At 55.2% G+C, this 27,210-nt stretch overlaps 1 protein-coding gene across 2 annotated transcripts in view; it reads right to left on the reverse strand.

Moving 5' to 3' along the window:
* Positions 1–870: 870 nt before the first annotated feature.
* The window catches only part of CBS (cystathionine beta-synthase), a 30,442-nt gene continuing 4,102 nt past the window's right edge, over positions 871–27,210 (reverse strand). Inside the window, exons 3-16 of one of the 2 annotated variants that reach the window (XM_082655126.1) lie at positions 24,104–24,201; positions 22,010–22,144; positions 20,562–20,641; positions 20,348–20,482; positions 19,738–19,807; positions 18,393–18,484; positions 17,501–17,626; positions 16,774–16,858; positions 16,347–16,452; positions 8,546–8,623; positions 8,248–8,382; positions 7,423–7,531; positions 3,596–3,680; positions 871–1,708 (exon numbers count right to left, since the gene is read on the reverse strand). In XM_082655126.1, coding sequence (XP_082511252.1) covers positions 1,563–1,708; positions 3,596–3,680; positions 7,423–7,531; positions 8,248–8,382; positions 8,546–8,623; positions 16,347–16,452; positions 16,774–16,858; positions 17,501–17,626; positions 18,393–18,484; positions 19,738–19,807; positions 20,348–20,482; positions 20,562–20,641; positions 22,010–22,144; positions 24,104–24,201 — 1,480 coding nt within the window. In that variant the 3' untranslated portion in view covers positions 871–1,562. Of the gene's footprint in view, positions 1,709–3,595; positions 3,681–7,422; positions 7,532–8,247; positions 8,383–8,545; positions 8,624–16,346; positions 16,453–16,773; positions 16,859–17,500; positions 17,627–18,392; positions 18,485–19,737; positions 19,808–20,347; positions 20,483–20,561; positions 20,642–22,009; positions 22,145–24,094; positions 24,202–27,210 lie in introns of both variants that reach the window. The other variant, XM_082655125.1, reaches the window with a different exon arrangement.

Here is a 27,210-nt window from a genome sequence, read left to right on the forward strand (position 1 = left end):
AATGGATCAATGAACTAAACGTAAAAGCTAAAACTATAAAACTCTTAGAAGAAAACATGACCTTGGATTGGCAAGGATATAACACCAAAAACGAAACAAAAGAATAAACAGATAAATTGAACATCATCAAAAACAAAACACTGTTGTACACCAAAGGTCATTATCAAGAAAGAGGAAAGCTACCCCACAGAATGGGAGAAAATATTTGCAAATCACATGTCTGATAAGGCTCTGGTATCCAGAATATATAAAGAACTTCTACAACTGAACAACAAAAGGCAAACAACTCAATTTTAAAATGGGCAAAGGACTTGAATAGACATTTCTCCAAAGAAGATACACAAATGACCAAACAAGCACATAAAAAGATGCTCAATATCATTAGGGAAATGCAAATCAAAACCACAGTGAGATAACACTTTACACCCACTATCATGGCTGTAAAAAACAAAACGCAGAAAATAAGTGTTGGTGAGGACGTGCAGCAACTGGAACCTCCATGCACTGCTGGTGGGGATGTAAAATGGTGCGACCGTGGAACACAATTTGGTGGCTCCCCCAAAATTCATCATAGAATTATCACGTGGCCCAGCAATTCCAGTCCTGGGTATAGAACCGAAAGAACTGAAAACAGGTGTTCAAACAAATGCCTGTACACGAAGGTGCATAGCACTACTAGGCACAACAGCCCAAGAGTGGAAACAACCCAAATGTCCATCAACTGACGATGGATAAACAAAACGTGGTCTGTGCGTATAAGGAATACTGATCAGCTACAAAAATGGAGCAGATTCATGCGGCAGCGTGGGTGAATCTCAGAAACGTCAGACAAAGTGAAATAAGCCAGACACGAGAGGTCACATATTGTACGATTCTTTTTATATGAAATATCCCAAACAGGTAAAGCCGTGGGGATGGAAGGCAGAGTCGTGGGTGCCCGGAGAGGAGGGGAGAGGGGAGTGACAGCTTAATGGGGGATGAAATGTTCTGGAACTCGACAGAGGTGGTGGCTGGACGACCTCTAATAAACGCTAATGAATTACACATTGAAAAATCATCATTTTAGGTTAAGTGGATTTCACCTCAATTAAAAAACCCCAAACACTCAAGCCACTCCAACCAAGCCATCCCCCAGTGGACCATGCTGCTGGGAGAAGGGCCACGGTGCCGACGCACGCTTCCTGGGCCCCATTCTCCTGCTCCCCCCTCTGGACTCCTGGGAAAGGCACTGGCCTCTGTCTTCAGTCCCCCTACCCCAGTCACGGCAGGGGTCCATCCGCCTGGCTGAGTTCTCTTTGAAAAGATTTGCTTGCTGAAACATCTTAAGAGAAAGTTAGTTAAAGAAGAACACATCTAATCGAATAAATCATATGTAGATTCATTTAGGTGGCCAGGTGTTAATGACGGGGACCTATAACATCTCTGCTGGGCCCGGGCTAAGCACTTAGCATCCTTGACACCCACTGTGACAGTGACGCCCAGTGCCAGGTGGCTAAAATCGTGTGTGTTTGTTTAGTGTTTACGAAAGCGAACGAGAACAGCCGCACAGCCCTGGGGGGTGGTCAGAGCTGGGCTGCGGCCCCGGCACCTCCACTTCCCGAGTTTGTCTTCTGGTTCCGCTCGCGGGCGGCCACGAAGTTCAGCAGGTCGATGGCAGTGACGACTCCGAACACCATCTGCCTCTTACTGGACTCCCCGTGGCTGTGGTCTGAGGGGGGACAAGGCCGCAGGTTCAGAGGGGCCTTCATACGGAGCGGATCTGAGGCACAGGGTGGCGGGGGTGTGCGGGGAGGATGCCCCGTGTCCACGGGCACCTGTGTGCCCTGGCGGCCCAAGCACAAGCGCCGTCCCCTCCCAACGCAAGCCACTTGGGCGAAGCTGCAGAGAGCAGGGCCCTGACCCCGCTGAGCCACGCCCACCAGGGACGCCCGAGGGCCACATTCATTCAGAACAGCCGGGGGTCGCCCCTGGTGCCCAAGGCCCGAGTCGTGGCACGAAATTCCAATCCTACTCACACCCAACACCACCGGCTCACATCTCTGGCCTACAGTTCTGTGTTCAAACCCATGCCTTTCTCTCAGGCTTAGAATGCACGCAGGCCGCTGGCCCCCTGCCCTGCCGCCCAAGGGCAGAGAGGGGGATGGAGATGGTATATTTTACATTTCAGCTCGACTGGGCCATGGAGTGCCCCGATACTGGGCCAACATTCTGGGTGTCTTTGGATGAGATCAACTCCTGATTGGATGGACCTAGTAAAGCAGATTGCACTCCCCAGTGTGGGTGGGCCTCATCCAGTCAGTTGAAGGCCCGAATAGAACGAAAGGGCTGACCCAACGCGAGTAAGATGGAAACGTCCGGCCTTTGGACCCGGAAATGTTGACTCTTGGGGCCTTGAACCTGGCCACTAGCCCCGCAGGTCTTGGGACTTGCCAGGCTATAAGCCATTCCTTAGAGCAAATCTCTGTATACACACATCCTACTAGTTCTGTTTCTTCGGGGAACCCTGACTGACAGCTGTTGTGAAGCACACAGCGGGCCGGGCAGAGCTGAGCCGCCGGTGGCAAACGCCCAGGTCACACCCCGTTCCACCAGACCCCGCTTCCCTGTCTGTCCCTCACGCCTGTGAGGGCAGAGGTCACACAGGGTGGGCTGCTGGAGACACAGAGAGGCCAGGCACCCTACTGGCCGGCTCGGAGCACCTCAGGAGAAAGCAAGGGGCACCCAGAAGAGATGAGGGGCTTCGAGGCAAAGGGGCAGCTTTGGAGCACTGAGCCCCACGGGGGCGGGCAGTCGGAGCGGTCTCCAGGTCCCCCAGGAGATACTGGCCAGAGCTGGGTCAGCAAACTTTCTGTAAAGGGCGGTAGGGTCTCTGTTATGACCCCTCAGATCCGCCCACACAGCACGAAAGCGGCCGCCGACCGTGCTTTCTGACAGGGCGGTGTCAAAGGAAACTTTATTTACAGACCCTGAAACCGGATCCCACGTCAGGGTGTGTAGATGTTCAAACACGAGTGTGCGACACAAGAAGGGGAGCCGGGGCCTGGACGCCCTCCTTGGCACTTGGAGGCTGCGAGGCTGACCGCAGCGCCGCTCCCCAGCTCGAGGGCTGGGCGGGGCGTACACACCTGCAGGTCCCCCCATCCCCAAGGCCAGGTCCCGCGCCCAGGAACCGAGGACGGGAGAGGGTTAGGTGGGGGCGCCCAGGCCCCGGGACCAGCCCTCGGCGGGTGGGAGGGCGGGCTCCAAGGCCCACCCCCCCACCGGCCCCAATTCTCGGGATCTGTATAACTCTCGTCCTCTCCCGGCACCAGAATAACATCCCGGGCCTCCAGAGATGCGGCCAGGAGGTCCGGGAAGGGCTTTGTGAGCAGGCTATAAAGCCCTGTGATCTCACCGCGAGCCGGTACCCAGGTTGGCCCACAGCGGGGTCCCTCTGAGATCTGCACCCAAGGCTGGGGATCAGCTTCTCCAGCTCCCAGACGCCCTGTGCGCTCACGGCAGGAAAGCGCACACACAAGCCTGGGCCGGGGGCCCGGTGGCCAGCACCCCACAGGGCTCCCGCCCCCGCCCCCAGCCCGCAGAGGGCCCCACTTACACTGGATCTGCTCGTGGACCACCAGGGCGAAGTGGTCCATCTCCAGGATGTGTGAGAGCTTGCCCAGAGGGTCCGTCAGGTGGATCTGGAAGGGAAGCCGCGGTCAGCGCTCGCCAGGGCAGCCCAGCTCGGCCGGAGCCCGAGGAAAGCACAAGGCAGCAGGAGGGGCCGGCGTCCCTCCAGAAGGTTCTTCTGGAGCCTCTTGCTGACTTAGAAACTGAACGAGCCCTGACACACGTGAAAGGACACTTGGATGACCTGGAAGAGTCCGTACATATCACTCTGCAAAGAGCCAGTAGGACGGCTTCCCACAGTATGATTCCACCTCTATGAATTTCCGGAAAACGCAAAACTAGTCAGATTGGCGGTTCAGGCAGTGGGGAATGGGTACAGGGATCCAGGGCACGTGGGGCACGTACACTACTGTGTGCGATGCTGTAATGGGTACAGGTCACTGTACCTTTGTCAAGACCCACAGAGCTATAGAACCCAAAGACTGAACCCTCAGTAAACGAGTGACTTTAGTTACGAACAGCGTAACATGCGCCATCCATCGGAACAAATCCTACATCAGTGCAAGATGTGACAGGACAGGGCGTGACGAGGGGCGGGGGTACAGGGCCTGGTGAGGGGCGGGCAACGTGAGCGCCCACTCTGGGCCATCTGCTCAGTAGACACACGATGAGAGCTTCCAAGAAAAAGAAGAAAAGGACACTTAGGTCCGTCTTTCAAAGCCCAAGGCGATCTCCAAAGCTGTGAGCCCCACTGGAACCGTTTCTAGTTCAGCTCTCGCAAAGGAGGCAAGTTCCCTGGGAGAGGACGCAAGCTCGGGGGTGGGAGGAAAAGCGCCAGCAGTGCCTTAACCTGTGTAAGGAGGGCTGGGCACCACTGCCCGCCAAGCACTAGAGCAGCTGAGCGGTACACAACACAGCGGCCCCGGGCTGCGGAAGCAACTTCCCCCATGCTTGCCTTTACGAGGTCAGACGCTGGGTGTGGTCAGTAGACCACGGGGGTCAGGATTTCTCCTCTCCGCCAGGAGAACAGGGCGGAAAGGGAGCGCCACAGCTCCATGGGCACCTCCCCCTGCTGCTCACTGCCGGCGGCCAGACCCCCGTGGCGGCAGGAAGGGGCAGCCCTGGATGCGGAGGGTGTACCCAGGAGACAGGACCCACCCAGGTTTCCTCAGGGCCGCATTCTCCTCGGGACACTGTCTGCACCAGGGATGCCGGGGACCCTGCTGAAGGACGTCCTGTGTCCGCTTACACCCACCGCTCGGTTCCTGGAGCAGAGCAGGCACGCACGGCCCCACCCAACATCTCGGTGGCAGGGCGTCGAGACCCCCGAGGGCCTGGATGGCACTAGAGCCCAGGGAACTGACGCTCGGCTACACCCCGGGGGAAGGCTGCAGCTGGAGGTCAGCCTCGGCCACTAAGGGGGGTGACCGAGTGGAACAGGGAGGAGCCAATCCTGACTACAGGCTGCATCTGTTTCTTTTACTTTAACCTTTGCTTCCCGTTGCTTTTGTTTGCTAAAAGGACAGCCTGCCTCGGGGAACCCCGCCCCTCTGCCTGAACGTTAAACCCAAGTGCCTTTGTTCAGGGAAACGTCCTGACCCTGCCCACCTGTGGATGGCTGCAAGAAAGAAGAAACAAACACATCCCCTCCCCGAGGCTGGCCATTCCAGGGGACATTTGCATATCTTATGGCCTTTTTACTTTACTTCCTCACCTCCTCCCCCTCTCTGTTCTGTGAAAGAAACTGGCATCCAGACCCCGGGAAGATGGTTCTTTGAGACATCAGTCTGCCATCTTCTCCGTCTGCTGGCTTTCCAAATAACGTTGTATTCCTATAGCCTCGACACCTTGTCTCCCGATCTACTGGCCTGTCGTGCGGCAAGCAGAGCAAGCTTGGACGCAGTAACATTAGAGCGCTCGGCTCTTCCCTGGGGGAGGGAAGGGCACACACAGCAGAGAATCAGCAGGAGAAGCCAGAGACACAACAGGACTGGACTCAGGCATGGGAGGGGGTGGACAGCAAGCACACCACACCTCGGAGGGACCTCAAAACACTCTGCTGGGCCTCCCTGGTGGCACAGTGGTTAAGAATCCACCTGCCAATGCAGGAGACACGGGTTTGAGCCCTGGTCCGGGAAGAGCTCACATGCCATGGAGCAACTAAGCCCTGCGCTCTAGAGCCTGCGAGCCACAACTACTGAGCCCGTGAGCCACAACTACTGAAGCCCTCACGCCTAGAGCCCGTGCTCTGCAACGAGAAGCCACCGCAATGAGAAGCCCTCACACCGCAACAAAGAGTAGCCCCCGCTCGCCGCAACTAGAGAAAGCCTGCGCGCAGCAACAAGGACAGAACGCAGCCAAAAATAAAATAAAATAAATTTATATAGAAAAAAACCCACAAACCACTCTGCTGCATGAAAGAAGCCAGACAAGGGTACACACGGTGGGGCTGCATATGCGCATGGCCCGGGGAGGGCGCACAGTCTACAGGACAGGACAGACGTGCGGGGAGGGGAGAGGAAGCCGGGGTAGAAGTGGGGGAGGGGATGGATACGCTCACTCTTGACTGTGGTGTCGCGAGTGTGTGTTCATTTCAAAATCATCAAATGGGACACGCTATGTTCAGCTCAACGCAGGGAAGAGAAGGAGGGGCAGAAACTTCCAGAAAGGCTGGTGGGCAATGGCATGGGCGGAAAGGTTGCCCCTGCTCAGCCTGGCTGGCCACCCACATGCATGTGACGCTGGGCCCTGTGCTCCCCGCTCAGGGCCCACGGGGGCCAGGATAGCCTCTTGGAGCTTCCACTGGACTGGGGGGCAATAAGGGCTCCAAGAACACACCCCGTGTGCTAGGTGCTCGGGGCCTGGGGGTCAGAGAGGCCGAGGGGAGGGGACGGGGGGTGGGGGGCAGGAGAGCAGACACAGCGGTGCCAAGGCAGCAGGAAGGGACCGGCCCATCTGAGAACCAGGGCAGGTGGACGGCAGGAGTGGAGGCAGCCGGGGTCGCAGGGCCGGGACCCTCCCGGCTGGGCTTGGCAGGAAGGGGCAAGACCCCACCCACGTCTCCTGTGGTCTCTCCAGCCGCAGACTTAGGGCCAGGAGTGAGGGGCCATGCAGGGACCACGCCAGAGGCGATGGCAGCGCGGTGGATATGGGGAGAAACACACAGATTCTGGCGACATTTCGGCTACGTGTGAGGTGGGGAAAAAGGAAAATCAAATCCATTCCTAGATATGGGCTCCACCGCTAGCCTTTCAAGCGGGAGACAGCCAGCGACCCAGCACTCCCACTCACTGGGGGTCCGAGGAGAAAGGGGTTGTGGAATGCCAGGAGACCAGGGAGAGGGGCTGCCCTGACCCCAGGCACCCTCGGGGACACAGAGTCGGCTCTGCCCTGGCCCATCACAGGGTGGCCATCATCTCAGGATGACCACGGGGTCTGACCAGCCCCGGCTCAGCCCCCAGAACGTTCTAGTACTTACTAAATACTTAGGCGTGCCAGGTGATCTTAAATGAGGTGTGCACAGGACAAAATCAGGGCCCGGTGCCCTGGGAATGGTCATGCTGGCAGATGCCCGGCTCGGCTGGGATGACGGTCCCTGGGCTTGCCAGTGACCACAGGCATTGCCAAAGTACAGGCGTGGGTGAGCCCTCACCAATGCTGGCCTTACCCCCCTGGGGCTTCTCGCTTTGTGAAGCTGGGGCGAACTGTCAGATTTAGGGGTCTGATGGGGTCAGGGGCGAGGGACGCGTGGCCCCGCCTCCCGGGACGGAGCTGGTCTCAGCACCGACTGCTCAGGCCTCGCGAGGCTCGCACCTGTTTGAACTGCTTGTAGATGACTTTCCGAACTTGGTCCGACGGCTGAACCTTCCCCGCGAGCAGGGACGACAGCATGTTCCCCAGGGTCACCATCCCCAGGATCACCCTGGGGAAGCAGAGGCGGTGCAGGAGTCAGCACTGGTGCCTCTCCCGCACCCTCCACACCCCACCCCACCCCACCCCCTGCCAAGACAGCAGAGTCCAGCACAGCCACCCTCAGGGTCAAGCCCAGAACTCCTCTTAGAACCAACCACTATCTACCCAGGGTCTCTGTGTGGCAGGAGCCGAGCAGTGACCAAACACCCTGCCCTTGGAGCTGACCGTCCAGTGCAGGCAACGGGAAACCAGTGAGTCCTCTGGGCATCTCCATTCTGACAGGTGTCAAGGGTGACCAGCTGGCCAGTGTCCTGGGACATGGGACTTTCGGTGCTAGAATTGGGACAGTCCCGGGAGAGCCCTGATGGTGCGTCACTGTCACCAGGGCACGTCTGTCACGGCCTTCCACTGTCAGGCACATGCCCAGAGCCAGGGCAGGACCCTACACCGGCCTCCTGTGCACATGCTGGGTGCAATGGGCTGGGACCAAGGCATTAAAGCCCAAAGGCTTAATACAAGCAGCCCCCATCCTGGCCGGTGCTCAGGGACCAGCCGTCCAAGACTCTGAGCATCTGAGTGCAAAGTGACCAAGGCCAGCCGGCCAGCTGTGGGGTCCACTGGGCTGCCCCGTCCAGCACCGCGGACACAGAGCAGCGTGGAGCACAGGCTGGAGGCGCCCGGCAGGGCCCTCTGAGGGCAGAGCTCTGGATGGAGGCTGAGACTGACCCCGACTCGTCCACCACGGGCGCCTGGTCGAAGCCCTTCTCCCGGAGGATGTCGATGGTGTGCTCACAGGTGACCGTGGGCAGCACAGTCAGCGGGGCCGACAGGCTCAGCTCCTGAACTCGGAGGTGCCACCACCTGCAGGAAGAGGGTGGGCCAGGGAGGCTGAGTCCAGGACAGGGAGGCCGCAGGGGCGCCCAGCCAGGTGCAGGACAGCACACGTGCCCGGGGTACCAGGAACGCAAGTCGCGAGCCACACGTGTGCGGCTGGGGAGACATCTCTGCTCAGAGGCGTCCTCACCATGGCTTCTTCACCAGGAGGTCCTCCTCCTTCATGAAGCCCTTCTGCAGCATCCACTTGTCGCTCAGGAACTTGGACCTGCGGCACCACGAGTCACCAGGGGCTCACCACCACCTCTGCCCACACTGAGGGTGGAGGTGCTCAGAGAGGGAAAGCCCAGCATCCCTCCCCAGACCCCACGGCCCAGCAGAGACCCCAGAGGGGCTGGCCGGAGGCTCCGCGAAGAGGCCTGAGAGCCAGAGTCCAGAAAGACCCCCTAGGGAACTGTGGTCGACGGGGGCATCTGGTCAACCAGGGCTGAATGAGCTCAGAGCACAGCAGAAGGTTCTGTGGTACGCTGGGACCTGGGACCTGGGACCCTTTTCTGCAGTGCTTGCACCTGGACAAACGTCTTCTCAAGCAACAGATACAAAGAGACTATGAGGGACTAAAAATAACTGCATGCACAGCACAGCTGGGGCAAATTAAGGACAAAACAAGATAGAAGAAAACCAAAAACCCAACTGCCACTTCTGAGTTGCTGGGAGCAAAAGCAGGGTCCTGCAAATGCCCCGTGTACACAGTACCACAAAGGGGTGGGCAGACCACCTAAGCCACCCCTCCTGACCCCTGGACCCACCCCTTCCCTCACCTCACTTAAGGGACCAGCTCACCCCCTCCTCAGCGAGAGAGCAAGGGAAGCTGTTACTTGTTTCCACTCCCGCCTGCTACAGAATGAGTCCCAGTAAAGCCTTGCCTGAATTTCTCGTCTGGCCTCTTATTAATTTCTATTGATTAAAGAGTCCAAGAACCCTGGTGGGTAACAGTTCTGTCCCGGATCCTGCGCCATCATGTTCCCTCGGGGCTCCTGGGTGGCCTCTTCCCTGGCTGTCCTCATATCTGCTCTGGCAGAGGGGCATGGGGGACCCCATCCCACCTGGGCTCAGAGGACACCAGACCAGGCCTTGGGGTCTGCCAGAGACCTGCCCTAAAAAGGCAGATGAGAAAGCACCTGACAAACAGCTGCTTAGGCCTGGAGCTACAGGGGCAGGCTTGGAGGGAAGACCGCTGAAAGCCCAGAGTGACTTCAGTCCAGGGGTGAGGAAACTGAAGCCCAGAGGGCAAAGCAGAGTTGTTGACCCTCACCAGCCACGTGGCTGACAGGGTCTGGTGCTCTGGCTGGGTGTCAGGCCTGAGCCTCTGAGGTGGGAGAACCAAGTTCAGAACAGTGGTCCATCAGAGACCTCCCGGCCCCTCGTAATATCAATCGGCAAGAGCTCTCCCAGAGATCTCCAGCTCAACACTAAGACCCAGCTCCACCCAACGGCCAGCAAGCTCCAGGGCTGGACGCCCCACACCAAACAACCAGCAACACAGGAACACAACTGCACCCATTAGCAGAGAGGCTGCCTAAAATCATAAGTTAACAGACACCCCGAAACACACCACCAGAGGCACTCCTGCCCACCAGAAGACAAGATCCAGCCTCATCCACCAGAACACAGGCACCAGTCCCCTCCACCAGGAAGCCTACACAACCCACTGAACCAACCTTACCTACTGGGGCAGACACCAAAAACAACGGGAACTACAAACCTGCAGCCTGTGAAAAGGAGACCCCAAACACAGTAAGTTAAGCAAAATGAGAAGACAGAGAAATACGCAGCAGATGAAGGAACAAGGTAAAAACCCACCAGACCTAACAAACGAAGAGGAACTAGGCAGTCTACCTGAAGAAGAATTCAGAATAATGATAGTAGAGATGATCCAAAATCTTGGAAATAGAATGGAGAAAATCAAGAAATGATTAATAAGGACCTAGAAGAACTAAAGAGCAAACAATGATAAACAACACAATAAATGAAATTAAAAATTCTCTAGAAGTAATCAATAACTGAATAACAGAATAACTGAAGCAGAAGAACGGATAATTGACCTGGAAGATAAAATAGTGGAAATAACTACTGCAGAGCAGAATAAAGAAAAAAGAATGGGGCTTCCCTTGTGGCGCAGTGGTTGAGAGTCCGCCTGCCGATGCAGGGGACATGGGTTTGTGCCCCGGTCCGGGAGGAGCCCACATGCCGCGGAGTGGCTGGGCCCGTGGGCCATGGCCGCTGGGCCTGTGCGTCCAGAGCCTCTGCTCCACAACAGGAGGGGCTGTGGCGGTCAGAGGCCCATGTACCACAAAAAAATAAAAAAATAAAAAAAATAATAATGAAAAGAATGGAGGACAGCCTCAGAGACTTCTGAGAAAACATTAAACGCGCCAACATTCGAATTATAGGGATCCCAGAAGAAGAAGAGAAAAAGAAAGGGACTGAGAAAACATTTCAAGAGATTATAGTTGAAAACTTCCTTAATATGGGGAAGGAAATAGTCAATCAAGTCCAGGAAGTGCAGAGAGTCCCATACAGGATAAATCCAAGGAGAAACATGCCAAGACACATATGAATCAAACTATCAAAAATTAAATACAAAGAAAAAATATTGAAAGCAACAAGGGAAAAGTAACAAATAACATACAAGGGAATCCTCATGAGGTTAACAGCTGATCTTTCAGCAGAAACTCTGCAAGCCAGAAGAGAGTGGCAGGACATATTTAAAGTGATGAAAGGGAAAAAAACCTACAACCAAGATTACTCTACCCAGCAAGGATCTCATTCAGATTCGACAGAGACATTAAAACCTTTACAGACAAGCAAAAGCTAAGAGAATTCAGCGCCACCAAACCAGCTTTACAACAAACGCTAAAGGGGCTTCTTTAGGCAGAAAACACAAGAGAAGGAAAAGACCTACAATAACAAACCCAAAACAAATAAGAAAATGGTAATAGGAACATACATATCAATAACTACCTTAAATGTAAATGGATTAAATGCTCCAACCAAAAGACACAGACTGGCTGAATGGATACAAAAACAAGACCCATATATAGGCTGTCTACAAGAGACCCACTTCAGACCCAGGGACACATACAGACTGAAAGTGAGGGGATGGAAAAAGATATTCCATGCAAATGGAAATCAAAAGAAAGCTGGAGTAGCAATTCTCATATCAGACAAAATAGACTTTAAACTAAAGACTATTACAAGAGACAAAGAAGTACACTACATAATGATCAAGGGATCAATCCAAGAAGAAGATATAACAATTGTAAATATTTATGCACCCAACAGAGGAGCACCTCAATACATAAGGCAAATGCTAACAGCCATAAAACGGGAAATCGACAGTAACACAATCATAGTAGGGGACTTAACACCCTACTTTCACCAATGGACAGATCATCCAAAATGAAAATAAGTAAGGAAACACAAGCTTTAAATGATACATTAAACAAAATGGGCTTAATTGATATTTATAGGTCATTCCATCCAGAAACAACAGAATAGTCTTTCTTCTCAAGTGTTCATGGAACATTCTCCAGGATAGATCATATCTTGGGCCACAAATCAAGCCTCAGTAAATTTAAGAAAATTGAAATTGTATCGAGTATCTTTTCTGACCACAACGCTATGAGACTAGATATCAATTACAGGAAAAAATCTGCAAAAAATACAAACACATGGAGGCTAAACAATATACTACTAAATAACCAAGAGATCACTGAAGAAATCGAAGAGGAAATCAAAAAATACCTAGAAACAAATGACAATGAAAACACGATGACACAAAACCTATGGGATGCAGCAAAAGCAGTTCTAAGAGGGAAGTTTATAGCAATACAATCCTACCTCAAGAAACAAGAAAAATCTCAAATAAACAACCTAACCTTACACCTAAAGCAATTAGAGAAGGAAGAACAAAAAACCCCCAAAGTTAGCAGAAGGAAAGAAATCATAAAGATCAGATCAGAAATAAATGAAAAAGAAATGAAGGAAATGAAAGAAGCAAAGATCAATAAAACTAAAAGGTGGTTCTTTGAGAAGACAAACAAAATTGTTAAACCATTAGCCAGACACATAAAGAAAAAAAAAGGGAGAAGACTCAAATCAACAGACTTAGAAACGAAAAAGGAGAAGTAACAACTGACATTGCAGAAATACAAAGGATCATAAGAGATTACTATAAGCAACTCTATGCCAATAAAATGGACAACCTGGAAGAAATGGACAAATTCTTAGAAAAGCACAACCTTCCAAGACTGAACCAGGAAGAAATAGAAAATATAAACAGACCAATCACAAGCACTGAAATTGAAACTGTGATTAAAAACCTTCCAACAAACAAAAGCCCAGGACCAGATGGCTTCACAGGCAAATTCTATCAAACACTTAGAAAAGAGCTAACATCTATCCTTCTCAAACTCTTCCAAAATATAGCAGAGGGAAGAACACTCCCAAACTCATTCTACGAGGCCACCATCACCCTGATACCAAAACCAGACAAAGATGTCACAAAGAAAGGAAACTACAGGCCAATATCACTGATGAACATAGACGCAAAAATCCTCAACAAAATACTAGCAAACAGAATCCAACAGCACAGTAAAAGGATCATACACCATGATTAAGTGGGGTTTATCCCAGGGATGCAAGGATTCTTCAATATATGCAAATCAAACCATGTGATATACCATATTAACAAATTGAAGGATAAAAACCATATGAAAATCTCAATAGATGCAGAAAAAGCTTTTGACAAAATTCAACACCCACATATGATAAAAACTCTCCAGAAAGTAGGCACAGAGGGAACTTACCTCAACATAATAAAGGCCATATATGACAAACCCACCACCAACATCATTCTCAATGGTGAAAAACTGAAACCATTTCCACTAAGATCAGGAAGAAGACAAGGTTGTCCCACTCTCACTACTATTATTCAACATAGTTTTGGAAGTTTTAGCCACAGCAATCAGAGACGAAAAAGAAAGAAAAGGAATCCAAATCAGAAAAGAGGAAGTAAAACTGTCACTGTTTACAGATGACATGATACTATACATAGGGTATCCTAAAGATGCTACCAGAAAACTACTAGCGCTAATCAATGAATCTGGTAAAGTAGCAGGATACAAAATTAATGCACAGAAATCTCTTGCATTCCTATACACTAATGATGAAAAATCTGAAAGAGAAACTAAGGAAACACTCTCGTTTACCATTGCAACAAAAAGAATAAAATACCTAGGAATAAACCTACCTAAGGAGACAAAAGACCTGTATGCAGAAAACTATAAGCCACTGATGAAAGAAATTAAAGATAAAACAGATGGGGAGATATACCATATTCTTGGATTGAAAGAATGAACACTGTGAAAATGACTTTACTACCCAAAGCAATCTACAGATTCAGTGAAATCCCTATCAAACTACCAATGGCATTTTTCACAGAACTAGAACAAAATATTTCACAATTTGTATGGAAACTCAAAAGACCCCGAATAGCCAAAGCAATCTTGAGAAAGAAAAACGGAGCTGGAGGAATCAGGCTTCCTGATTTCAGACTATACTACAAAGCTACAGTAATCAAGACAGTATGGTACTGGCACAAAAACAGAAATACAGATCAATGGAACAGGACAGAAAGCCCAGAGATAAACCCACGCACACATGGTCACCTTATCCTTGATAAAGGAGGCAAGAATATACAATGGAGAAAAGACAGCCTCTTCAATAAGTTGTGCCGGGAAAACTGGACAACTACATGTGAAAGAATGAAATTAGAACACTCCCTAACACCATATACAAAAATAAAGTCAAAATGGATTAAAGCCTAAATGTAAGGCAAGACACTATAAAACTCTTAGAGGAAAACATAGGCAGAAGACTCAATGATATAAGTCACAGCAAGATCCTTTTTGACCCACCTCCTAGACAAATGGAAATAAAAACAAAAATAAACAAATGGGACCTAATGAAACTTAAAAGCTTTTGCACAGCAAAGGAAACCATAAAGAAGACAAAAAGACAACCCTCAGAATGGGAGAAAATGTTTGCAAACTAAGCAACTGACAAAGGATTAATCTCCAAAATATACAAGCAGCTCATGCAGCTCAACATCAAAGAAACAAACAACCCAAACCAAAAATGGGCAGAAGATCTAAACAGACATTTCTCCAAAGATATACAGAGTGCCAACAAACACATGAAAGGAGGCTCAACGTCACTAACCATTAGAGAAATGCAAATCAGAACTACAATTAAATATCACCTCACACTGGTCAGAATGGTCATCATCAAAAAATCTACAAACAATAAATGCTGGAGAGGGTGTGGAGAAAAGGGAACCCTCTTGCACTGTTGGTGGGAATGTAAATTGATACAGCCACTATGGAGAACAGTATGGAGGTTCCTTAAAAACCTAAAAATAGAACTGCCATATGACCCAGCAATCCACTACTGGGCATATACCCTGAGAAAACCATAATTCAAAGAGTCATGTACCACAATGTTCACTGCATCACTATTTACAATAACCAGGACATGGTAAGTGTCCACTGACAGATGAATGGATAAAGAAGATGTGGCACATATATACAGTGGAATATTACTCAGCCATAAAAAGAAACGAAATTGAGTTAGTTTTAGTGAGGTGGAAGGACTTAGAGTCTGTCATACAGAGTGAAGTAAGTCAGAAAGAGAGAAACAAATACCGTATGCTAACACATATATATGGAATCTAAAAATAAAAAAAAAAGTTTCTGAAGACCTAGGTGCAGGACAGGAATAAAGACGCAGACATAGAGAATGGACGTGAGGATATGGGGAGGGGGAAGGGTGAGCTGTGACAAAGCGAGAGAGAGGCATGGACATATATACACTACCAAACGTAAGGTAGCTAGCTAGTGGGAAGCAGCCGCATAGCACAGCGAGATCAGCTCGGTGCTCTGTGACCACCTAGAGGGGTGGGATAGGGAGGGTGGGAGGGAGACGCAAGAGGGAGGAGATATGGGAACATATGTATATGTATAACTGATTCACTTTGTGATACAGCAGAAAGTGACACACGATTGTGAAGCAAGTATACTCCGATAAAGATGTTAGAAAAAAAAAAAAGGCAGACGAGGACCAAGAAAGTGGGGAGCAGGGAGGACCCCCAGCCCCCCAGCCTAGACGTGTGTGCCCGAGACATGATCATTCAGTCACACTCTCGCCATTTCTCTCTCACACACACAGGCAGGAGTGCGCACGCACAGCAGGCTGGCCCAGCACACGGCGAGATGGCCGTTCTCACGCACCGTGCGGTGTGAGCGGACGGCCATGCTCAGGGCAACCTGGCAGTGGACACCCAGACGTGCCTCACCCCTTGCTGGAATGGGCGCCCACCAGGGGCAGCGGAGCTCACCCGAGGTATGTAACCTGCCACTCCTGGGCCAGGGAGGAAGCCCACGGGTCCGTGGGGGAGGTCTCTAGCTCCCCGTGCCCTTGTTCCCGCACAGCAACCCTGGCTCTTTCAGCCGGTGGCCCCAGACGGGCGCCATCGGCCCAGAGGACGGGAACTGGAAGCAGGAGGCTGCAAGCTGCCACCTGGGCAGGTGTGCAGATACTCAGCACCATCGGGCTCGAAGGGGCCTCGGAGGCCAGCAGGCAGGCATCGCACAGCCCGTCCCCGGGGCTGCCGAGCCCAGCCTGGGTCTCGCCAGGTTGGGGCTGCAGTGTGAGTGAAGCAGCAGAGCCGGTGCTCCCTGCAGCGGGGGTTGCGGAGGCGCTCTTAGGACGGCTGCGTCCTCCTCCGCGTCCCCCGCGGCCTCACAGACCCCCATGCCGCCTCCCTCCTGCTGCCGCGTCTCGGGGAGGCCTGGTGGGCAGCAGAGCCGGCACAGGCGCCTGGGGGGCGGAGTGCGGGCAGCCGAGGGGCCGGAGGGACTGCTCCTTACATGTAGTTCCGCACAGAGTCCGGCAGGATCACCACGCAGCGCTGCTCCTCCCTGAGCTCCTGGGCGGCCTTCACGGCCACCGACATGGCACTGCCGGCACTGCCGCCTGCCGGGAGGGTCGGGGTCAGACCCGGCGGGGGCGTGCGATGCGCGTGTGCGTGCCAGTGCGTGTGCACGCCCCAACACGCTCTGGAGGGGTCCTCGGTGGAGGGACCGGGCTCGGGGTGCTGGGAGGACCCCCGATTCTCACTGTCCACCCACATTCTCCTCGTTACCACCGACTGTCACGACCAAACCCTCCTCGCACAGAACCTCCAAGCCCTGCAGCAGATGGGGTACAGGTGGGCCGGGCAGCCCCAGAGCGAGGGTGTCCTTCCGGCGCTGGCCCAGCAGCTGGCAGAGGCCGAGCGCCCGGCGCCCCACTCACCGCACAGCAGCCCCTCCTGCGCGATCAGCATGCGCGCGAAGGCGAAGGCATCCTCGTCGTTGCTCTTGAACCACGTGTCCACCACCTGGGGGGCCGAGGGCAGGCGGTCAGGCCGGGCAGCGCCGGGCGCCGGGCAGTGGGGGTGTGGTGGGCGTGGGCACCACCGCCCAGGTTGCAACCTCACAGAGGACCTCGGTCCAGGAGGTCGTGACCCTCCAGGGATGCAGCCCAGCCCCTTGTCTGGGATCCAGGACTCGCATCTGCAGACCTAGGTCGCGCCCCACCCCCTCCTCCCGGGTCCAGCACACTGTGCACGTGGCCAGTAAAACCGCCCAGCAGCCCCGCTGAGGGCCACACTTCTAGTCTAGGTCTCTGACCGAAGCATCCTTTAGGGTCCTTAAAAGGAGCCTTCTCTGGGGTCCTTAGCTCTCCCACGTCGGCCTGCTTACCCGCTCCGGCCACCTGGCTCCCTCCCCCTGCCAGGGTGGTCTGTGCCACCTGCCACCCCCCAACGGCCTCTGTGTCTGCCCAACAGGGCCGTGGTACATGCTCGTCAGGTAAAGTACCGCGAGTCACCACGTCATGACCCCCGAGACTACTGCCCCGTGGAGCGCGGAGCTCGCGTCTCTGTTCCCGCTCAGCCAGGCCCCGCCCCCCCCCACACACCGTGCCCAGCTAGGCAAGGCTGTGGCCTGAGGTTGGGGCTTGTCACTGCCGCCCCGCCTACCGTCCGGTCCAGCACGGTGGGGATGAAGTCGTAGCCGATCCCTTCCACCTCGTAGGCCGTCTGCTCCGTCTGGTTCAGCTCCTCGGGCTCTGCGAGGATGGAGCCTTCGGGGTCCACCCCGATGATCTGCAGGGTGGGCAGCCTTAGGGCTCAAGTCTCACCTGGACGCACCCGGCTGTCATCCGGGCGCGGGCCCTGTTCCCGGACCTCGGGCACGAGGCTCGAAACCCACAAACCCAGGCCCGGGCGCTGGGAGATCGCAAGGTAAATGAATGTCCAGCTCAGGGCACTCGAGGGGCAGCACGAGGCTGGGGGAAGCGGCGTCCTGGAAAGCTTCTCCTGCGCGGGGTGCCCGAGGACAGCCCCAGGAGACGCCCCGGGACAGCGGGAGCCTGGGGCGAGGGGGCTTCTAAGACTGACCTCTCCTGGATGGCGGAGAAATGGGCAGAGAGGAAGGGTGCGCTTGGCACCTCCAGTGAGGGTCTCTCTGAGCCCCTCCCCAGGCTCAGGTGCCCCTCCCCTACTCTCAGAGCCCCAGTGGGGCAGCGGTAGGACCTGAACCTGAGAGCTCTCGGCTTCTGGAATGACCCTTGGAGGCCACCCAAATGGACTCTCCCACCCCCAGCTCATCTGGGCGTCCAGGTTGCTGGGTCCTTTATCCCCGGGGCAGGCACAGGTACACCACCCCCTATATAAGATGCAAGGCCGTCTACGCAGAAGTGTCAGAAATGGGCACTTCCGGCTCTAAAGCAGAGGCCACTCTGTGGGCCCAAGGCCAAGGAGCCCGACAGTTAAGCCTCCAGCTGCAGTTCAGGCCGCAGGTGGGAAACGCGCACACGTCCAGGCCCACATCTCCCGGGCGGGGCAGGGTGGCGCCCTCGCAGCCCCTCACCTTGCATCCAGGGCACTTCTCCTTCAGCTTCCTGGCGATGCCCGTGATGGTGCCCCCCGTGCCCGCCGACGCCACCAGCATGTCCAGCCTCCCTGACAGGGGAGAAGGCATGTCAGGGAGAACATCCTCAGGCAGGAGCGGCCGACCCCCACTCTTTTGTTTTTTAAGCATCTTTACTGGAGTATAATTGCTTTACAATGGCGTGTTAGTTTCTGCTCAGCCCTCCACTCTTAATAAGAAGCAAGAAGGTCCTCAACCACAACGAAGGCAAGTTATCAGAAAGGGCAAAAGCAAACCTATTCTCAAATGTAAAGCCTCTCATCACAGTCCTTCATCTCTGAGACACAGTCACAGGAACAGAGCCCCAGGGAGCCCCGTTTCAGGCTAAACGCGCCAGTCCCTGAAATCCCTGTTTGTCGTGAATCGAGAACGAGGTGACTTCCTGCATGAGGTGGGCCCCAGCTGGCTGAGGGCTGAGCCCAGGGGGGCTCTTCACGCTTCCTTAAGCTGTTTGGTTCAGACGACGTGGATAAGTGAACTGAACTATCAAAGGGACCAGAATAAACCGCTCAGCTTGGCTCAGACGTCGTCTGGGCTCTCTCAGTGCCCGGCGGCCAGCTCAGGCACCTGCAGACAAGTCAGCGCGGGCACCCGTGCGGAGGCGGAAAGGCTGTGTTTACCGAATGAGAGGATTCTCACACATAAGACCTGGGTGAGCAAATGCCTGGGCCTTGCTGCCCGGCTCCTGGGCACGGAACGAGGGCACTTAAGCCAACGCTAGGCTCCAAACAGGAAGCCAGGGGTGCCAAGCCCCCGGCAACTCTTCCCGAAGACCTCTTAGGGAAACGGCCCGTCAGAAAACATCGCAACCCCCTCGGCCTCGGCACCAGCTGTGCGGAGAGGTTCCAAGCAGCCTCATGTCTGTAGAGAGTAAGCTAACTGCAGATGTCACCACCCCAGTTCTGCAGATGAGAAAACCCCAATGTTGAATTCAGTGCCCAGGCTGGGACTGGAGGCCAAGTGCCGTCCAGCAACGTGAAGCCCCAGCTGTGAGCCCAGAACCAGCCGGGGACGCCCCTGTGCCCTGCACTCAGGAGCTCCTACAGGTCTGGAGGAAAGACTGCTAGGTAAGCAGACACAACCACATGGTATGTTTGGCGCTATAGCAGAGGCACGGGCAAAGTCCAAGAGGGAGGAAACCGCTCGAGAGAAATGTTCTGGAAAGCACTTCACGGAGAGGGACATTGGAGCTGGGTTTTGAAGGATTAAAAGGAGTTTACGAAGGAGCGGGTCAGTGACTTGTACACTCCCAGTCAAGATGGACAGCAGGGTTAGAAGTATACACCGTCACACTGCTGCAGGATCTCCTCGGCCGTGATGTCGTAGTGAGCGAGAGGGTTGCTGGCATTGCGGTACTGCAAGGAAAGAGAGCAAAGGAGTCGTGCTGAGGTCGAGGCACAGAGCCGGCAGCAGCCCCAGGGCACCAGGCGAACAGCTCAGTGCAAAGCCAGAGAGGATGCCGGCAGCTCGGGGAATGGCCCGGGCACCTCAACAGACACCAAGCACGAAAACCAGCTCTCCACAAGGTGCGATTTCTGAATTAACCCAGACGTGGAGTGAGTGACAAAGAAGAGCTTCCAGTCAAAAGGTCTGCATGTATTTTATGCCTGTAGAGAGCTTCCCGGGTCCTCTGCAAAGGGCGTTCCAGCGCACTGAGCTGAGCCCTCGAAGCCAGCACACAGACAGCAGAGCCAAAGGCTTGGCCGACCCTGCCGGCCACACGCTGGGCTGGGAGAGGCCAGTGGCCGCGTCCCAGCGCGTCGGTCCCTCTGCAGCCTCTGCTCCTGCTGCAGATGTGACACCACCCCCAAGCCCCCGGGAGACATCCCCCAGGGAAGGCCCCACTTGGTCCCAAGCCTCTGGGCACACAGTCGCCCCCAGGGCCCGGCCCTCACCTGGTCCAGGATGTGAGAATTGGGGATCTCGTTCCTCAGCCTCCAGGCCACGCCCACATGTGACTCAGGGGAGTCGAATCTGGCGTTGGTGGGTGTCCTCACGATCTCGGCCCCCAGGGCACGCAGGACGTCCACCTGCAGAGGTACGTGGTGGCCTTCACCTCTCCACCGGGCCTACAGCGCAGGGGCAGGGGCCGGGGAGATGCCCGCCTACCTTCTCAGTACTCATCTTCTCTGGCATCACGATGATGCAATGGTAGCCCTTCACCGCGGCAGCCAGGGCCAGCCCGATCCCTGGGGACAGCACATGCAGTGAGAGGGGGCCACAGTGCCCCCGAGACCCCGCTTCCAGCCCCAAAGGCCCAGGGGAGAGGGCGCTGCAGAAATGCCCTACGTCATCCCCTTCTGCCCTCAAATGAGGGGATAAGAGGAGAATGCGGAGGCAGAGATAAAAAGGCAAGTGCGCCCAGAGAAGAAAGCAGGCTGCCCACCATGAACCCCAATTCCTCCAGCTCTTACTGGGCGCCTGGGAGGTGACGATAGCAGCAGACGTTGTGGAGCCCGCGTGTTCCCGTCCCCAGCCCCACCACGGGGCCGGGGCACAGGCCCGGGCCGGACGCCTCCTCCCTGGTTCCAAAGGGGTCAGGGCCGCTGCCCCGGGCTGAGGGGAGGGGCCACCCCAGTTAGTCTGAAGACAGAACACGGAGCCAGAGAGGAGGGCTCTGGAGCCTCAAGATCTCCTGGAGTTTGCCCCACTCGGCTTCGGACCTGCTTGGGACCCACGACCCCTTTCTGGGTTTGGATGGAAATGTCTGTCCTGTGCCTGGCCTGCCACTGTGCTTTGGAAACACATAAATTGTCCGGTTTGAAGGTTCGCAGCCGGAGGGGAACTTTGCTTCAGGAGGAATCGAGCCTCAGGTCTCATCCGCCTCTGATTTAGGTGATCCTTAGATGAGACTTAACGGCGGTGCTGGAACGGGTTCAGACTCTGGGGGGCTGTCGGGATGGGGGTGAATATACTTTGCATTCGAGAAGGACATGAATTCTGGGGGCCAGAGGGTGGAGTGTTATGGACTCAACTGTGTCCCTCCAAAATTCATCTGTTGAAGTCCTACCCTGCAACCCCCCTCAGAACGTGACTCTAACTGGAGATGGGCCTTTGAAGAGGAGATTAAGGTTAAACGAGGTCATATGGGTGTGGGCCCTAACCCTGTATGTCTGGTGTCCTCATAAGAAGAGATCAGGACACAGACACACACAGAGGGACGCACGTGAGGACACGGGGAGAAGATGCCCAGGAGAGAGGCCTCAGGAGGAACCCGCCCTGCTGACACCTGATGTCAGTTGTCCAGCCTCCAGACTGCGAGATAATAAATGTCTGTTGATTAAGCCGCCTAGGCTGTGGGACTTATTACCGCAGCCAAAGGAAACTCGGACAGATTTTTACTACAAGGTGTAGTTGCCCACATAACAGACTCCAACATCACCAGTGCAGCTGGGACGGCAAGATATCAGAGAAAGCTGGGCGCAGCCACACACCTGCACACAGGTATCAGGAGCCGAGCGAAGTGCGTGGAGGGAAGGGAAGGGGCCGCCGGACAGACCGGCACGTGCAGCCCCGGGTCACCCGGGCCGGGAGCTCTGGCCCGTGGCAGCGCCCACCTGTGTTCCCCGACGTCGGCTCGATGATGGTGTCCCCAGGCTTCAGGGTCCCCTCGCGCTCAGCATCCTCAATCATTCGCAGGCTGATGCGGTCCTTCACGCTCCCGCCCGCATTGAAGAACTCACACTTGGCCACTGGAGCCAGAGACGCATCATGAGAGAGGAAGAGGACCCCGACCGCTAAGGGATGCCTGCCGTGCCGTCCCCTCCCCAGCAGCCGATACGCCCAGGACGCAGGGACAAGCTTCAGTGGTCCTGAAAATCATCGCCTTTCCATTGCCACCTCCCACACCTGATGTGGGTGAGGGTGCTTGCCCACGGGAGCTTCTGCCACCTGCCCGTCCCACCCCCCCATGGACCACGTGGCAACTCCAAGTGCATGAGACAGAGCAGCCTAAGGAGCCCCCCCAACTGGATGGATGGAGCAGAGCCACCCCCGTGACGCAGCACAGTCCCGAAGAGACTTGCTGGGCGTGCAGGGGGTGGCCGACTGGAGCCAGGCTTAAATCAGGGCAGACAGCCCCGCCGTACCCAGCGGATCATGACAGACGACCTGATGTCCTGAAGCCACAGCTCGCCCGTCACACCCCCAGACCAGGACCCACACACCTTCCACACCTGCCTCCCGCCATCTTCCCCACCTAGCAGATACGACGTCCTCTCCCGTGCCTAAGCCTCTGCTTCTGCTCTTCTTTCCTTGGGGGAGGGCTCCCTCCCACCTCTCAAAAACATGCAGTGTTCGTAAAAGGGGGAGAGTGGCACCAAATGTGACTGAAGGCCCAGGCCGGCCTGCAGCACCCACAAAACAAGCTCCTCCTGCTTTGTCCTGGTTTCTGAAATCCACAAGACCCAGAGAGGCCCCTGCCGGGACAGGGAAGGAGGGGCTCTTGAATGTCTGACCGCTGAGGAGCCCTGCACCCCAGACTCTTGTAGGTCACACACTTGAATTACTGGTTAGAAAATTCTAATGAGCCCCTGGGAAAGCCAACAGAGACGCAGGGATTCAAGCTGATCAGCCATGGGCAAGCCAAGTAACCAACCGGGGGCTTGGTTTTTCCATCTGTAAAATGGACACAGTAAAACCTGCTTCAGGGGCTCCTGCCAAGTTGACGCGCACGCAGCAGGCCCATGCCTACGGGGTACTAGTTACTGGTCTCTGTTATCTGATGGAGGAGCACAGAGCAGATAGCTCTCCTGGGCTGTTCTGATACACCCCCAGCAGCGCCTGGGAGTGCGTACTGCTTGTTGCTTATGAGAGAATTCTTCACCAGAGGCATGCGCGGGAAGCCTCTGGTGGTGATGCCTCTGGGGTGAATCGACCACGTGGCCTCGGTCCCTCCCCTAGGAGGTGTTGACCCCCAAGGACCCCCACGCCCTCCCCTTCCCAGCTCTCTCTGCCCCAGCAGCACCGGGCCTGGTCCGCCCCAGGGCCTCTGCACCTGTCACTTCCTCTGGGACAAGGCTGACATCTACCTGGGCTCCGAGCTGGGAGAACAGTGGAGGTGAAGAAAGGCCCCCACCCTCTTGTGTTCCTGGAAACAGCCTCCTGCAAAGAAGTCCCTTCTCCATAGGACTTGGATAAGACTCTCAGGTGATCCCCACGTGTACCAGACGCAGCTCCCAAATGCCCACTCTGTCTCCTAAGTGAGACGCGAACTGTCTGTCTGAGCACCGGGGCAGCCAGTTCCTGCCCGGCTGATGGCTGGGACCCTCATCACAAAACCCGCCCCGGCTCTCAGGTCAGCCCACCCCACCCACGGCATGGCTGCCCCTCCCTACGAGAGTCCGAGACAGAACGGCGCCGCTCTGCTCCTGCAGTTGCCGGCTTAGAGCACCGCCTTCCCGGCTCGGGTTCTGCCCCCGACATCTGCCCGGACACGCTTCCCTCCACAATCCAGGCCTCAGCTCACAGGCCACGGCCTCCTTTACACGACTCCGGTGAGGGCTCGCTCACCCTCCAGCAGCCCGCCCTGTCCTGGGTGCTTCCCGACCTCACCTGACGTGGTCGAACACCCCTCCCGCAGGGTGTGAGGGGCCCACCCGCGCCCCCGGCCTGCGAGCCGCGCGCAGGAAGCCGGCACTCACGGAGCTCACACTTCAGGCCGAAGTTCCTCCCAATCTTGTTAATCCTCACCATCGGGGTATCCCCAATCTTCTTCAGGATGTCTGGCAGGATTTTGGGAGACTTCTCCCTAAAACAGAGGAGTCCACGATTACTCAGAAAAACAAAATGGTACCAGCCTTGGCACGCCAGCACATTCTTTTAAATAAATCAAGAAGTAAAGCCAAGAATTGCCTTTCATGAGGAACTGGGTGGCAAGTACACGCATCCACATTTGCTAAAAGGTCACACACATATGCACAGGCAAGTTCACCTCAAAACCTATGAAAACGAATGCAGTTTAGTGAACAGCTGCACCAACGTTTCCGGGGTTTGAAAACGCGCTGTGGTAACAGATGGTATCAGTGGGCAGCTGGGCGAACGTCCCCACGACCTCTCTGTATGATTTTTGCAACTTCATTTGAGTGTTATTTCCAAATAAAAAAGTTAAAACAAACAAACACTGATTTCAAAACATCACGTCCTGGTCCACCTTTTTAGGTTTTTTTTCTTTTGGCATATGGGATCAAACCCGCGCCCCCTGCATTGGAAGGCGGAGTCATAGCCACTGGACCATCAGGGAAGTCCTGATCTTTTTAGGTTTTTGATCTTCAATTCATCTCCTCCCCTCAGCACCTGCCTCCTGGGATACCTCCCTTCCTTTTCTTCGATGAAAAAACTGGTGGGGACCCCTGGACAGAGCCTCCCTCAGACGGTCTGGCCACCGGGCAGTGACAGTGACAGTGACTGCAAAGAGCCCACCCAGGCACCTGGCATCACTCAGAGTGTCTGGCACAGGTGGCAGGAAGCCTGATACTCAGACCAAAGAACAAAGGCCTCTGGCGGGTCATCTCTTGTCCTTGGGGCTAAGGTCAGGCGAATTCCCAGGTGGGCCTCCAGGCTCAGAACGGGATTCGCTTCTCATGGACCAGCTGTCCCCCTTCACATTCGAGTGACTGCCCCCCCCCCAGTGGTTCTTCCAGCTGAGCAGCCGGTGACAGGTGACAGGAAGGTGTGGGACAGCTCAGCTGCTGCTCAGCTGTGCACGCTGTGATACCTGCGTTTCCTGAGTGGCCCCCACGATGTTGCCTCCATCCTCATCCTCAGGGACCGACTATTCATCCCGGAATATGCAAAACTGACGTGAGTTCCAAGAAACTCAAAGGCTTCCTACACCCTGGATTTCTCAGGTGCCCTCCCCACGGCTCTCACGCTTGCGTGAGCCGCGGGCCCCACTGCAGGGGCCCGTTAACCATGTACATTCCTCCCCGCTTCCCGGGAATGCCGCCTTCCACCCCGGGGCCCACACGGGCAGCAACACGGCCTGGCCAGAGCCCAGCTGCACCCTCCAAGGTGGCACGGACGCCCCGAGCCCCCCCAGAGGCAGGCTTGGCCAAGAGAGGTGCGGAAGTTGGGGTGAGGGGAGAGCCGGGCGGGGGCAAAGGGCTCCTGACCCCAGACTTGGAGGGAGACCAGGCTCTAGGGGCGACCTCGGGGTTGACTTATTAACTAGTTAAAGCCAGGGCAGGAGGGGTAAATACCTGGGAGGGACTGGAGGGCGGCTGAGTCATCCACCCCCAGCAGAGGTTGTAGCGGCCTGAGAACGGGGAGGCCCAGCCCGCCCCTGCGGAGAACTCAGGGCTCCTGATTCAGCACCGGGGGGTGGGGGGGTGGGGGGGGCGCAGAAAGTCACCTGGGAAGCTTGCCTGAGGTGATCGGCCGGGCCTGGGGAGGGAATTTAACACCTTATCTCAGCTGCTTTCCCTGAGACAGCCCAGCAGGCTTCCGGGAGCAGAGCCCTACAGCCCCCTGGAATAACCTGAAACCCCCTCGCCTGGCAGGGCGCCTGGCTCTGCTTCCCCTCAGCAGCCCCTCCCCTCCCTCTGCTGCTCCCATTCTGTTCCTCGTTCTAAGCCCACCCTACCTGGGAACCGTCTGGAACCCCTTCCCCAGATACCCACAGGGCTGGCACCTCCTGCCCATCCAGGTACCGGCTCTGAGGTCTCCCCAGGCCACCCGTCTCATCACCCCTGTGCTCTCACCACCGGGATTGCCTAGGCTGCCTCGTCCAGGGACCCGGGTCCAGCGTCCTGACAGCGGGTGAGCCCCAGAGCCTCAGGCCCGGGCCCAGCTCCTCATAACCTGAACTGGGACAAGCAGTTTCAGGATGGGACAGCAACCGCACCAGGGCGTTTTAGGAGGGTCAGGCCACCACGTGAAGTGCAGGTGGGATGCTAGGTTGCAGCCTGGATAGGATGGTGTCCCAGCCACCCCAGGCCCAGTGAGAAGCTCACGGAGCCATTTCACCCCCTGCTTTGTTCTGGAAGCAGGGGCTCATGCCCTATGGCCGGCGGCCAACTTGGCCTCCTGAGCTCCCAGAATCGAGGTATGTTTAACGCTGGGAGCTTCTGGGTTTGTAAATGTTACTTCGGTCCATTGGCCCCAGTGAGGAGAGCACCCCTCCCCCTCCCCCTCCCCAGTTCTGAATCGAAAATCAATAATCATAAACGTTGGTACAGCAGTGTGTGAAGGCTAAGAACCAAACATCCAAAAGGCATGTTCTTCCGACTCCTTTGTTGTATTTCTGGGAGAGAACACTAAGGAAATAAAGATAATCCTAAGATTTAGTGAACTCAGTTCGAGTTTCATGATGGCTCAGGGATTTTTGCCTTTTTTTTTCCTTTCCCACTGATTGATCTGATTGTGCACCTAGAACAGGGCACACATATAGTAGGTGCTGTGACTAAACGAACTGCATTTTCCACTGCAGTTATTCATAATGAGATCATTGCAGACACGTGAATACCCAAGAGAGGGCTTAAAGTCGCGGTTTATTCATCCAACAGTCTCAGTCCAACCACAAAGACCCTACTACAGAGAAATATCTCACAGCCTGGAGTTGAGCAGAGAAGGGCAGGCATGATCCTAACTACAAGAGTGTGCAACCGGACAGATCTGGATCAGAAACCTCCCCCCCCACCTGTCACTCAGAGCGTGGGACCTGGGCACATCCCTTTATTTATTGAGCATCCGCTCTTGGGAGGCACTGAACTAGGTGCTGCTCTACAGCACAAACGAGCCTTGGCCTCTCTGAGCCTTG

This window comes from Grampus griseus, assembly GCF_964374135.1.
Source record: "Grampus griseus genome assembly, chromosome: 5".
Taxonomy (NCBI): domain Eukaryota; kingdom Metazoa; phylum Chordata; class Mammalia; order Artiodactyla; family Delphinidae; genus Grampus; species Grampus griseus.